This window comes from Carcharhinus amblyrhynchos, chromosome 28 (assembly GCF_965287045.1).
Source record: "Carcharhinus amblyrhynchos chromosome 28, sCarAmb.v2.hapA, whole genome shotgun sequence".
NCBI classification, from domain to species: Eukaryota; Metazoa; Chordata; class Chondrichthyes; order Carcharhiniformes; family Carcharhinidae; genus Carcharhinus; species Carcharhinus amblyrhynchos.
Window position 1 is genome coordinate 27,128,558 of NC_137351.1, and position 13,942 is coordinate 27,142,499.

The 13,942-nt window shown below is 48.5% G+C and overlaps 1 protein-coding gene across 1 annotated transcript in view; it reads right to left on the minus strand.

Moving 5' to 3' along the window:
* The window catches only part of LOC145359474 (multiple C2 and transmembrane domain-containing protein 2-like), a 473,933-nt gene that overhangs the window by 401,601 nt on the left and 58,390 nt on the right, over nt 1–13,942 (minus strand). The window contains exon 2 of the mRNA XM_080214042.1: nt 8,473–8,995. Within this exon, the coding sequence (XP_080070168.1) occupies nt 8,473–8,931 (459 nt within the window). The 5' untranslated portion in view covers nt 8,932–8,995. The remainder of the gene's footprint in view (nt 1–8,472; nt 8,996–13,942) is intronic.

Genomic DNA, 13,942 nt, shown 5'->3' on the forward strand with positions numbered 1-13,942 from the left:
GTAATATGTACATTCCTCAAGACATCACTATTTATTTCCCCAAGTTCCCTAACATCCATGTTTTTCTCAACAGTAAATATTGATGAGAAATATTCATTTAGGATCTCACCCATCTCTTGTGGATCTGCACATAGATGACCTTGTTGATCGTTAAGAGGCCTTACTCTCTCCCTTGTTACTCTTTTGCCCTTTTGTAGAAGCTCTTTGGATTCTCCTTTGCCTTATCTGCCAAAACAATCTCGTGTCTCCTTTTTGCTTTCCTGAGTCCTCTGTTAACTCCATTCCTACACCCCTTCTAAAGGTGAGGAGAGGGGATGGAAAGTGCAAATTGGGTGGCACAGTGGTGAGCACTGCTGCCTCAAAGCGCCAGGGTCCCGGGTTCAATTCCAGGCTTGGGTACCTAACTGCGTGTAGTTTGCACATTCTCCCCACGTCGTGGTTCTCCCTATTCTCCGGTTTCCTCCCACAGTCCAACGATGTATAGGTTAGATGGATTGACCATGCTAAACGTGTGGGGTTAAAAGTGCAGGGGAGAGTTGATGCAGACTCAATGAGCTGAATGACCTCCTTCTGCTCACTAAGGGTTCTAATGACAACGATCTCATTGAAACATATCAGATTCTTGAGGGGCTTTGACAGGGTAAATGCTGAGAGGAAGTTCCCCCTCGTGGGAGAGTCTAGAACCAGAGGGAAGGGACGCCAATTTAACACTGAGGTGAGGAGGAATAGAGGAGAGCCGGTGGATGTGGTCTTTCTGGATTTTCAGAAGGCGTTTGACAAGGTACCTCACAGGAGGTTATTGCAGAAGGTCAGGGGACAGGGAGTTGGGGGTAGGGTGTTAGCGTGGATAGAGGATTGGTTGTCAAATAGGAGGCAGAGAGTGGGGGTCAATGGGTGCTATTCGGATTGGCGGATGGTGACTAGTGGAGTGCCTCAGGGGTCGCTGCTGGGGCCTCAGCTATTTACCATTTATATAGATGATCTGGAGGAGGGAACCAAGTGTAGGGTGTCGAAATTTGCTGATGACACCAAGATTGGAGGAAAGGCAAATTGTGCAGAGGGTGTGGAGAGTCTACAGAAGGATCTAGATAGGCTGGGCGAATGGGCCAGGAAATGGCAAATGGAATTTAATGTTGGCAAGTGCGAGGTGGTCCACTTTGGTAGGAATAATGGTGGGAAGGATTATCACTTATGTGGCGAAAAACTGCAGCAGGCGACGGTGCAGAGGGACCTCGGGGTCCTTGTGCATGGTCGCAAAAACCCAGCTTGCAGGTGCAGCAGGTGGTCAGGAAGGCGAATGGGATGCTGGCCTTCATAGCGAGGGGGATTGAATATAAAAGTAGGGAGGTCTTGCTGCAGCTGTATAGGGCATTGGTGAGGCCGCAGCTGGAGTACTGTGTGCAGTTTTGGTCGCCGTACTTAAGCAAGGATATTTTGGCCTTGGAGGGAGTGCAGAGGAGGTTTACTAGGCTGATGCCGGAGTTGAAGGGGTTGAGCTATGAGGAGAGGCTGAATAAACTAGGCTTGTACTCGTTAGAGTTTAGAAGAATGAGGGGAGATCTCATTGAGACGTATAAGATGATGAATGGGATGGATAGGATAGAGGTGGAGAGACTCTTCCCGCTCAGAAAGGATAATAGGACTAGGAGGCACAGCCTCAAGATAGAGGGGGGGCGGTTTAGAACGGAGCTAAGGAGGAACTTCTTCACTCAAAGGGTGGTGAATCTCTGGAATTCTCTGCCCGTTGAAGTGGTGGAGGCTGCCTCGCTAAATATTTTTAAGACGCGGGTTGATGGGTTTTTGATAAGACAGGGGATTAAGGGTTATGGGGAGAGGGCGGGAATGTGGAACTGAGCCGCGACAGATCAGCCATGATCTTATTGAATGGCGGGGCAGGCTCGAGGGGCTAGATGGCCTACTCCTGCTCCTATTTCTTATGTTCTTATGTTCTTATGTAATTTCTTTTGTCGGGGGTTTGAGAGTCTTTGGAACTCCTTGCCACAGGGAGCTGTGGGGAGCAGAGTCCTTGTGTATATTCAAGGCTGAGATAGATAGATTTTTGACCAGGAAGGGAATCAAGGGATACGGGAAAAGGGCAGGAAAACGGACGTGGGGAATGCCAGATCAGCTGCGATCCCAAGGAATGGTGGAGCAGGCTCGGGGGGGGGCCTAATAGCCTACTTCTGGTCTTACGGTCTGACAAAACTTCTTAAAATTTCTTTATCCTGGAGATACTGTTTCCTGTCCAAATGTATTTACTTTGTGAAAGGACTGAGCCCTCACCTTGTGTGTATTTCTTTATATATAATAGATATAGAAATCCTCAGGGCTATTTCTAAAACTTTAAAAACTGAGACCTTTTAAAACGGCTGAAGGTATTTCAGTCTGTGAGCCTCGAACAAAAGGACATCGTAGCACTATCGGAGAAACTCACACTGCGCTATCCCCAGAAAAAACACGAGCGACCTCTCTGTGGGCTGCAGAGATCAAATTCATAAAGAGTTATGCAAAGGTTATCTGCATTTTAATAACCCAGGGCTGGCCAACTGTGTCTGCGAGGACACAGGAACCAATAACCTTCCTTTCAACTCGTAATGGCGCAGACACTTAACCATTTCAGCAACCTGGAGGAGCGATCCACATCCCGTGTCAAAGACAATGTGCAGAGGTGGGAGTCATGTGACCACCAGCCTGTGTAACCAGTAATGTTGCCTCACTCACTGCAAAATCTCAGTCTGCCATTTTACCACTGTCACACCATAGAGAAAGAACGCTGCCCAGATTGAACATCTATGCCCCATCTATACTTTTTTCCCACTGGGACTTCTGTACTATCATCTACAAGGCTGAATCACCACAGAATAGAATCCCTACAGTACAGAAGGCGGCCATTTGGCCCATCGAGCCTCTATCGACTACATCCCACCCAAGCCCTATTCCTGCAACCCTGCTAATCCCCCTGACCCCAGGGTCAATTTAGCATGGCCAGTGCACCTAACCCACACGTCTTTGGACCGTGGGAGGAAATTGGAGCACCTGGAGGAAACCAACACAGGCATGGGGGAAAATATGCAAACTCCGCACAGATAGTGACCTGAGGCCAGAATTGAACCTCGCACTGTGGGACCGCAGTGCTAACCACTGTGCCACCCTCTGCATGCCTATCTCCTTGAGTGAAAGCAACACCACCAGAAGAGCAAATTAATCAGCATACGTTTTTAGCCAGTTGATCTCCATCAAGAAGTACCCCCATTGGACTTTGATACTGGACCCTGGATTGCCGTGAATCAATATTTATTTTCTCTGTGGTCCCTGCACGGCAAGAATCTTTCTTTTCTCTATTCCTAAGTGCACAGGGAGCAACACTGTGACACTCCACCCTCATCGGAGTGTGGGCAAATAAACTAACCCTTTGAGCTCATCCTATCTCAAGTTTTCTCTAAAGTTATCAATAGAAAATTGGAACGCACCAAAATCTGTGGGATTGGGAAATACTTGTGGAAGGGGAAGAAAATCAGAAACACCTTCCTGTTTAGAAATTAGTAAGGCCTGAGTTAACCCGCTCCTGTCCATTACAACTTTTTAACAAAGAGTCAATCAAAAACAATTTTCTAGAATCAAAGAAAGAGTAAGTACTAAAATGTACACGCAAACACCAATATCAGAAGCAAGAAAGCTAGAGTCCAAATAATAGTTAAGCCTTTTTCAGACGTGTCATTTACAATTCGATGTGAGATAGATTGAGGAATGATGCAGCCATTGCGGTTAGATGGTTTCCAGTAACATTCTGGAGTTGCCTTTCTTTGGGTCTGAACCAAGCTGAAGCCCCTCTAGCTTAGTTTAGGTCTACACTATGTTGAAAGCACATTTTTTCCTTCCAGAGAGAATGAGGGCTACAGGATGGGGAAGCAGGAATGCAGAGAGAGAGGGGGACAAAGGCAGGGGGCGCGAGAGAGGGGGCAAAGGCAGGGGGCGCGAGAGAGGGGGGCAAAGGCAGGGGGCGCGAGAGAGGGGGGCAAAGGCAGCGGGCGCGAGAGAGGAGGGCAAAGGCAGGGGGCGCGAGAGAGGGGGGCAAAGGCAGGGGGCGCAAGAGAGGGGGGCAAAGGCAGGGGGCGCGAGAGAGGGGGGCAAAGGCAGGGGGCGTGAGAGAGGGGGGCAAAGGCAGGGGGCACGAGAGAGGGGGGCAAAGGCAGGGGGCACGAGAGACGAGGGCAAAGGCGGGGGCGCAAGAGAGGGGGGCAAAGGCAGGGGGCGCGAGAGAGGGGGGCAAAGGCAGGGGGCGCGAGAGACGAGGGCAAAGGCGGGGGCGCAAGAGAGGGGGGCAAAGGCAGGGGGCGCGAGAGAGGGGGGCAAAGGCAGGAGGCGCGAGAGAGGGGGGCAAAGGTAGGGGGCACGAGAGAGGGGGGCAAAGGCAGGGGGCGCGAGAGAGGGGACAAAGGCAGGGGGCGCGAGAGAGGGGGGCACGAGAGAGGGGGCAAAGGCAGGGGGCACGAGAGAGGGGGGCGCGAGAGAGGGGGGCAAAGGCAGGGGGCGCGAGAGAGGGGACAAAGGCAAGGGGCGCGAGAGAGGGGGGCAAAGGCAGGGGGCGCGAGAGAGGGGGGCAAAGGCAGGGGGCGCGAGAGAGGGGGGCAAAGGCAGGGGGCACGAGAGAGGGGGGCAAAGGCAGGGGGCGCGAGAGGGGGGCAAAGGCGGGGGCAGAGAGAGGGGGCAAAGGCAGGGGGCGCGAGAGAGGGGGCAAAGACAGGGGGCGCGAGAGAGGGGGGCAAAGACAGGGGGCGCGAGAGAGGGGGGCAAAGACAGGGGGCGCGAGAGAGGGAAACAAGTTGCATTTATATAGCAGCTTTCATGTCTTCAGGACACTCTAAACCAGTCAATGATTTATTTTTAGACTATTGTCACTGTTACATGGGCAGATACTTCAGCTAATTGTAGACAATGGACACAAAAGGAGTTAAAACTAACAGGGCAGTGAAACAAAGTGCGCTGGAGTTACTCAGCAGGTAGGGCAGCAACTGTAGAGAAACAATTTCAATTCAAAAACTTCTCTTCTGAAGAAATCACATTCAACTCAAGAAATTAACTCTGTTTCTCTCTCCACAGATGCTGCCAGACTTGCTGAATATTTCCAGCATTTCCTGGTTGTATTTGACAAGGAGTTAATCCGATTTGACGGTGTTAGTTGAGACATAATAAATACTGGTCACAACACTGGAGGATGCTCTCAGCCTTCTTCAAATTAGATCCCAGGAATCTTCTGCATCCACCTGAACATCGCGGGCGTGATCTTTCTGGCCGGCTGCGCCAGTCGATCGGTGCAGCAGGCCGGGAAGATAAAGGCGGGCATGAACTGGTCTCACGCCAAGAGCCATCTTCCCAGCCCATTCCCAGAATTGGCGCCCACCAGGTACCCCAAGAGGCAGTGCCAAGGCAGTCAGGCCTGAGTGACGGTGGGTCTATGAAGCAAAGAGGAAGCAAGGGAAGGGGTGAGGGCCCCTTTGCCCTGATGCCAGTGACCGGTATTGGTGGAGTTACACTGCTGCCGATGATACAGGTAGGGAGAGGGGTGGTTGGGAGATCAGGGCACCTGCGTACTGGCGCCCTGCACAGCCTGCAGCCGGCTTCACCGGCAAGCTTAGGCTCTGCACCAACCCCCCCCAACCCACGTGAAACTTCCAACTGCCACAACAACTGAGGGAGTGCGGGAAAACCGCGCAGGGTGGCTCAGTGAAAAGACAGAACATTCTAATTTTCAGATTTTTATGATTCTGAAAATCTTCTTGGCAAGATCGCACGCCTCTCCCATATCTGCGATACAGTATGCCTATGGGTTAATTATCTCAATCAGCGGAAACAACCATGGATGTGGCAAATCAAAAAATGAACCCGTGTCCCTGGCACTGTGAGTGCTAACCCACTGTGCCATCCTGATGATGTGGTTTTGAAGTTTAATACGAGTCGCAGTTCCAAACTTTGTGCCTGACATGTTCTGGCCCAGTTACTGTCAGCTGATGCATCATGATAGTTGAGATTCATTCCCCTTTTCTGTTATAATAAATGCATCGTATATCAAATCAATCTTCATTGCATGCCAGGCTCACCATAATGATAGCACTTTTGCCAATTCTAATGGATTTGTAAATTTGCAATTACAGGAGTTAACAGAATCTGGGTCAGGTTTATTAATCTGAGGTTCTGTAATTTAAAAGGATTTTTATGTGTTCACACATTCTGCCCATATAATGCGACAAGTCAACAGGGTCAATTAAATTATCAACTGTAATCACACACACCCACTCAGAAATAAAATTCTGTTCAGTGGTTCTAGTCAAGGCACATGTGGGGCCAAATTTTTCCACTGAAATGCGAATCCTTTCATTGGTATTTTTGTGTCAGAACCAAGAGCTTTTCAGAATTCAGTTTGCATAACTTGCCATATTGAAATTAGGAGCAGGAGTGGGCCATTTGGCCCTTCCAACCTGCTTCATCATTCAATATGTTCATAGCTATCCTCTCTCACACCATACTCCCGGGGTCTCCCCATTTAGAGTTGAGAAATCTATCTCAATCCTTCTTAAAAATATTCAGTGACTTGATAATTTAACTTCACAGAATCCCCGCAGTGTAGGTGGAGGCCATTTGCCTCATCAAGTCTGCACCAACCCTCCGACAGAGTATCTTATCCAGGTCCTACTCCCGTAACATTTACCCCACTAAATGTGCTGCACGGTATGTGTAATGTGCGGGGTGGCACGGTAACTCAGTGGTTAGTGCTGCTTCTTCAGAGCTCCAGGGAGCTGGGTTCGATTCCCGGCTTGGGTCGCTGTCTGTGTGGAGTTTGCACATTCTCCCTGTGTCTGCGTGGGTTTCCTCCCACAGTCCAAAGATGTGCGGGTTAGGGTTAATCGGCCGTGCTAACATTGCCCCTTAGTGTCCTGAGATGCGTAGGTTAGAGGGATTAGCGGGTAAATGTGTAGGGATATGGGGGTAGGGCCTGGGTGGGACTGTAGTCAGTGCAGACTCGATGGGCCGAAGGGCCTCTTTCTGTACTGTAGGGATTCTATGATCTATGATCACTAACCCCCCCCCAAACTAAGGGGCAATTTAGCATGGCCAATCCACCTAATCTTTGGAGTGTAGGAGGAAACTGCAGCACCCAGAGGAAATCCACGCAGAGAATTTGTAAACTCCACACGGACAGTAACCCAAAGCTCGAATTGAACCCAGGGCCCTGGTGCTGTGACGCAGCAGTGCTAACCACTGTACCATCCTGTTTTTTAACATCACAGGTTAAAAGATTAATATCACTTACAGAATACCTAAGTTAAAAATAGGAAAGAGCAGTTGGTTGAGATACTAAAAATTACAAAGTTCACTATCATGTGCTTAGATCATTCACACTTAGTAGACACCTGACTGATACTCAGATCTACCAGCTCCGTTGATACATCAACATGTCATTCATTCACCGAGACTTCCCCCTTTACCGGATATTCAGCAAGTGCCGATGTGCCATCACCTTTCATAACAAGTTCACCGAGACTTGAAGCTGTCTTGGGGATCTCCCCGAAATTGTAAAGGTAAGTAAAGCCCCTGAAGGAGAGGAAAATGGCCAGGCAGTGGACACAAGAGGAGGGGATGCCGTCGACAGCCATGTCATTTATTCATTAGTGTCACAGGTAGGCTTACATTAACACTGCAATGAAGTAACTGTGAAAATCCCCCACTCTGGCGCCTGTTCGGGCACATCGAGGGAGAATTTAGCACGGCCAATGCACTAACCAGCACGCCTTTCGGACTGTGCGAGGAAACACAGATAGCAACACAAGCTGCAAATCGATCCCGGATCCCTGGTGCTGTGAGGCACCAGTGCCAACCACTGTGCCACCCCACGGGGCTGGGAGGGGGGAACAGTCTACTTGATTTTTTTTTGGCAGAGTGTCGTAAGATCGGGAAAGAAAACCAACCGGCTTCTCTGGATAGATACAAGCCGATTTTCTCGCCAGAACCTGGAGTTTCTCTGCCATTTTTTGGTAAGATTGTGCACACCCTATCCCGTCACAATACAGAACGTACATAGCATAATATAGCGCAGTAATTCACTGCTTAGTTCACAGCTACAGTTTACCTGAAAACGTAACACATTTCTGACGTCATCTCATTAGTCTGATGACCGAACTTGTCGCCCGCTGATTCCCGTAACAATTCCAAAACTCTAAACATCAACACTTGCGTGACCTTTGACTCCTACCCACCTTACCCAAAGTCAGTTTTGAAATTTTCGCTTGACCTATAACTTTACAGCTTCTGGGGCAATGACAGCATGTTGGGGAAGAAGTGGGGAGGGGATAGGGAAAGGACACAGTCCAGATTTCCACCACCTTTCGTTTCCACGAGCCTCCCTGTTCAGGGCTCCCACACCAGAGGAATTCTGCCCGATTAATTCCTGGAAACCCACTCTCAGTAATCACTTACCACAAACGTTTCGTCCATCCCACCACAGGAGTTGCTCTCCAGCGGGTCCTCACACCCGCTTTTGCTGGACTCCTTCGCCAGCTCTGATAAGGGGCTGGGCGGGGATGCTTCTTTTTCAGCGCAGGGAATCTCCAGTTCTTGAGGCCGGGCTGAATCCACCCTATTTTCCTGGGGCACAGCCTGCCCGCTACCTTTATCCAGCTTCTTGACGGGGGTGGAGGGGCTGCTGAAGTAATTGACAGCCGAGGTCTGGACCAGGGCACGGGAGCAGGTCTCGCTGTAGGTTTTGCCCACTTGCAACATGTCCGGCTCCGACACGCTCATCCGCTGATCCAGAAGGTGCCGCTTCTTCACCTCTTTCCTCTTGCTCAACATCTTGCCTTTCTTCAAGTTCTGCAGTAAGGGTTTGGTCTTTGCGCGGAAGGACTCCCACGTCGTGACCTCCTTCTGCGACTCCATCTTGTTGCACCTCCCGTCAAGTTGTCGACTGCGCTGCTCTGGTCAGGAACGGGCTTCTACTTATCTGTAAAGGACAAGGAGACAAAAGGTCACTGGGGTCAGTCGCCAATCTGGGAGCCGCGCACTTATCCCTGAGCACATTGTTTCACTGAACACGGGACAGGGCACCTTTGAACGTGCACAGCAACAGACACCATTATTTAAATGTCAGAGTAAATATACACTAATCACAAAAGCACTCAAGGTTCGAAAGCAAAATATCTTTTCCTCAAAGACCCTAGTCTGAATCCACACCAGACTGACGAACAGTAATCCCACCCTGTTGGGCTAAACAGGTTGAGATGCTGACTAGGCAACTATTCTGCCATTGGGCAGCACTTTCTGAACAATCCTGAGTGTGACAAGAATTACACTAACAATTTAAGGTTTTGTCTCTGGCTCACTTATGCTTTCTAAAAGCTACAAACTAGGAGTGTTTCCTCTGAAGTGGCAGAGGCTAAGGGAAGATCCGATAGACGTCTATAAAATTATGGAGGGGCATAGGTAGGGTTGACAGTCAGAATCGTTTTCCCAGAGTTGAAATGTCAAATACTAGATGGCACACACTTAAGGTGAGACAGGGAAAGTTCAAAGGAGATGCAGTTTATTTTTACACAGAGTGGTAGGTGTCTGGAACACACTGCCTAGGGAGGTGGGTGGAGGCAGATACGATAGGGGCATTTGAGGGGCTTTTATATAAGCACATAAATATGCAGGGAATAGAGGAACATGGTCAAAGCAGAAGGGATTAGTTCAATTTGGCGTCATGTTGAACACAACATCAAGGGTCAAAGGCCCTGTTCCTGAGTGTTGTACTGTCCTATGTTCATATATTTATACAGTAAGAAGTCTCACAACACCAGGTTAAAGTCCAATAGGTTTATTTGATAGTAAAAGCCACTAGCTTTCGGAGCGCTGCTCCTTCATCAGGTAAGTGGGAGTTCTGTTCGCAAACAGAGCATATAGTGTCACAAACTCAATTTACAAAATAATGGTTGGAATGCAAGTCTTTAAGGTAATCAAGTCTCAAAGGTACAGACAACGTAAGTGGAGAGAGCGTTAAGCACAAGTTAAAGAGACGTGTACTGTCTCCAGCCAGGACAGTAAGTAAGATTTTGCAAGCCCAGGCAAGTCATGGGGGTTACAGATAGTGCGACATGAACCCAAGATCCCGGTTGAGGCCGTCCTCATGTGTGCAGAACTTGGCCATCAGTCTCTGCTCAGCGACTCTGCGCTGTCATGTGTCATGAAGGCCGCCTCGGAGAATGCTTACCCGAAGATCACAGGCCGAATGCCAGTGACCGCTGAAGTGTTCCCCAAGAGGAAGAGAACAGTCTTGCCTGGCGATTGTTGAGCGGTGTTCATTCATCTGTTGTCTGCATGGTCTCCCCAATGTACCATGCCTTGGGACATCCTTTCCTGCAGCGTGTCAGATAGACAGTGCTGGCCAAGTTGCAAGTGTATGTACTGTGTACCTGGTGGATGGTGTTCTCATATGAGATGATGGCATCCATGTCGTTGATCCGGTATGTCTTGCAGAGGTTGCTGTGGCAGGGTTGTGTGGTGCCATGGTCACTGTTCTCCTGAAGGCTGGATAGTTGGCTGCGGGCAATGGTCTGTTTGAGATTGTGCGGCTATTTGAAGGCAAGAAGTGGGGGTGTGGGGATGGCTTTGGCAAGATGTTCGTCTTCATCAATGACATGTTGAAGGCTCCGGAGAAGATGTCGTAGCTTCTCCGCTCCGGGGAAGTACCAGACGACAAAAGGCACTCTGTCCGCCATGTCCTGTGTTTGTTTTCTGAGGAGGTCGATGTGGTTTTTTTGCTGTGGCGCGTCAGAATTGTCGATCAATGAGTCGAGCGCCATATCCTGTTCTTATGAGGGCGTCTTTTCACATCCGGAGGTGTCTGTTGCAATCCTTCTTATCTGAGCAGATCCTGTGTATATGAAGGGCTTGTCTGTAGGGGATGGTTTCTTAAACGTGTTTAGGGTGGAAGCTGGAGAAGTGGAGCATCGTGAAGTTATCCGTGGGTTTGCGGTACAGTGAGGTGCTGAGGTGACCGTCCTTGATGGAGGTGCACGTGTCCAACAATGCAATCGATTCTGGAGAGTAGTCCATATTGAAGCTGATGGTGGGATGGAACTTGTTGATGTCGTCATGTAGTTGTTTCAATGATTGTTCATAATGAGTCCAAAGAAAGAAAATGTCATCAATGTATCTAGTGTATAGCATCGGTTGAAGGTCCTGCGTGATGAAGACCAGGCAGATGCCACAACCATGGATGAATGAACACCGCCCAACAATCACCAGGTAAGACTGTTCTCTTCCTCTTGGGGAACACTTCAGCGATCACAGGCATTCGGCCTCTGATCTTCGGGTAAACATTCTCCAAGGCAGCCTTCACGACACGCAACAACGCAGAGTCGCTGAGCAGAGACCGATAGCCAAGTTCCGCACACATGAGGAACTTGGGTTCATGTCACACTATCTGTAACCCCCAAAGCATGCCCAGGCTTGCAAAATCTCACTAACTGTCCTGGCTGGAGACAATACACATCTCTTTAACCTGTGCTTAACTCTCTCCAGTCACATTGTCTGAAACTTTAAAACTTGATTATGTATAAAGACTCACATTCCAACTATTATTTTGTAGATTGAGTTTATGTCTTTATATGCTCTGTTTGTGAACAGAACTCCCACTTAGCTGATGAAGGAGCAGCGCTCCGAAAGCTAGTGGCTTTTGCTACCAAGTAAACCTGTTGGACTTTAACCTGGTGTTATGAGACTTCTTACTATGTTTACCCCAGTCCAACACCAGCATCTCCACATCATATATTTATACACAGCAGCCTGTCTTCTGCAGCCAAAAGCAACATGTCCAGGTACTGAGACTTTCTCAAACTATATTTTCCCTGACGCATTCGTCATGGCAACACCTCAACCAGAGTTACCTTGCCAACCACTCATCATCCTTTTCCCTTGTAGTACAAATTGTTGCTCCCTTTTAAATCTGGCTTTTCTGATGAGTGCAAGATAAAAAGGTTTGACAGCATGTCTTTTTTTCTGGCAATAGGCAATGATTACTTTAGAAGCAATGCCATAGTTTAGATCATAAAATTACAAGGACAGGTTATATAAATGTTGCTTCCTATCCCTTAAGTAGAGAATATTGAGGGGTTAGATGCGTTTTAAATATGTTAAAAGGATTCAGTTGGATGGAGGAAACTAGTTCCAGAGGTAGGGGAAATCAAAGGCGGATGGATATGATCTTAAAGGCCTCGCAGTATCCATTAAGTTTCAATAAGATTCCCCCCTCCCCCGCTCATGCTTCTAAACTCCAACCAGTACAGACCCAGAGTCTTCAACTGTTCCTCATACAACAAGTTCTTCATTTCATGGATCATTCTTGTGAACTTCTTCTGGACCCTTTCCAAGGTCAGCAGATACTCCAAATGAGTCTGACCAGAGCCTTATACAGGTCAGGAGTACATCACTGCTCTTGTATGCGAGCCATCTCGACATGAGTACTAACACTGCATTTGCCTTCCTAACTGCATAACCTCACACTTTTCCACATTGTATTTCATTGGCCACATGGTAGCAAAGTGGAGGGTGGCGTGGTAGCACAGTGGTTAGCACTGCTGCTTCACAGCTCCAGGGACCTGGGTTCGATTCCCAGCTTGGGTCACTGTCTGTGTGGAGTTTGCACATTCTTCTTGTGTCTGCGTGTGTTTCCTCCGGGTGCTCAGGTTTTCTCCCATAGTTCAAAGATGTGCGGGTTAGATGTGCTAAAATTGCATGGCCAATCAACCCAAGTGTCCTGAGATGCGTAGATTAGAGGGATTAGCAGGTTAAATATGTAGGGATATGGGGGTAGGACCTGGGTGGGATTGTGGTCGATGCAGACTCGATGGGCCAAATGGCCTCCTTCTGCACTGTAGGGTTTCTATAAGTCATCTGGGGGGAAAGTAACACCAAAGTGGAAGGCAACAGTGAATGGAAAACTCCAGGGATTGATCTAGAAACAACTATTTCTTTCAATTTATAACAATGATTTAGATTCAGAAACTCAAATGCTTTTGGAGAGAGAAAGGGAGTGGATTTGAGTCAGAGAAAATAGTCAGAGATAGTCAAGGGAGGAGGAGAAAGAAGGAAGTAACTGTGAAAATCCCCTAGTTGCTACACTCCGGCGCCTGTTCGGGTACTCTGAGGGAGAATTTATCATGGCCAATGCAGCGAACCAGCACCTCTTTCGAACTCTTGGAGGAAACTGGAGTACCCGGAGGAAAGCCATGCAGACAGGGAGAGAACGTGCAAACTCTGCACAGTGACCCAAGCCAGGAATCAAATCCGGGTCCCTGACACTGTGAGGCAGCAGTGCTAAACCCACTGTGTCACCGTGCCACCTACAAGAGAAAAAGCAAATTACTGCGGATGTCGGACTCTGAAACAAAAACAGAAAATACTGGATTTTGAGAAATTGCTGAGATTTTCCAGCATTTTCTGCTCTCACTGTGATCTTTGCTTTCTTCAACAAAGAAGAACAGATGGCTGAAGGACTGTTTTTTGCATTGTGGCTTTTCTATGGTTTCTAAGACACATCAAACATAATTCCTCATCTGTGTGCGCGAGCGAGAGAGTTGATGAGCCAGGGACAGTCAATTCGAAGACTGAAGCTGCAGTTCTGTACAAATGCTAGGGTGAGTAAGATACAGGGGAATTTTACACAGGACACAATAGGGAGCAACCTTCTAGAACAGCAAGTGAAGAAAGAACCGGAGTTTAGTTAGAACCTGCAAATGCCCCAACAGAACTTTCCAGAAGCAAAGAAGTACTTGCAATGTGGGAAACCCAGCAAACAGTTTCCATACAGCAAACTCCCGTAAACAAGAAGGAGATAAAATGACCTGTTGTAGACAGCTCTGACGAAGGGTCATCCAGATCTGAAACGTTGGCTCTATTCTCTCGCTAC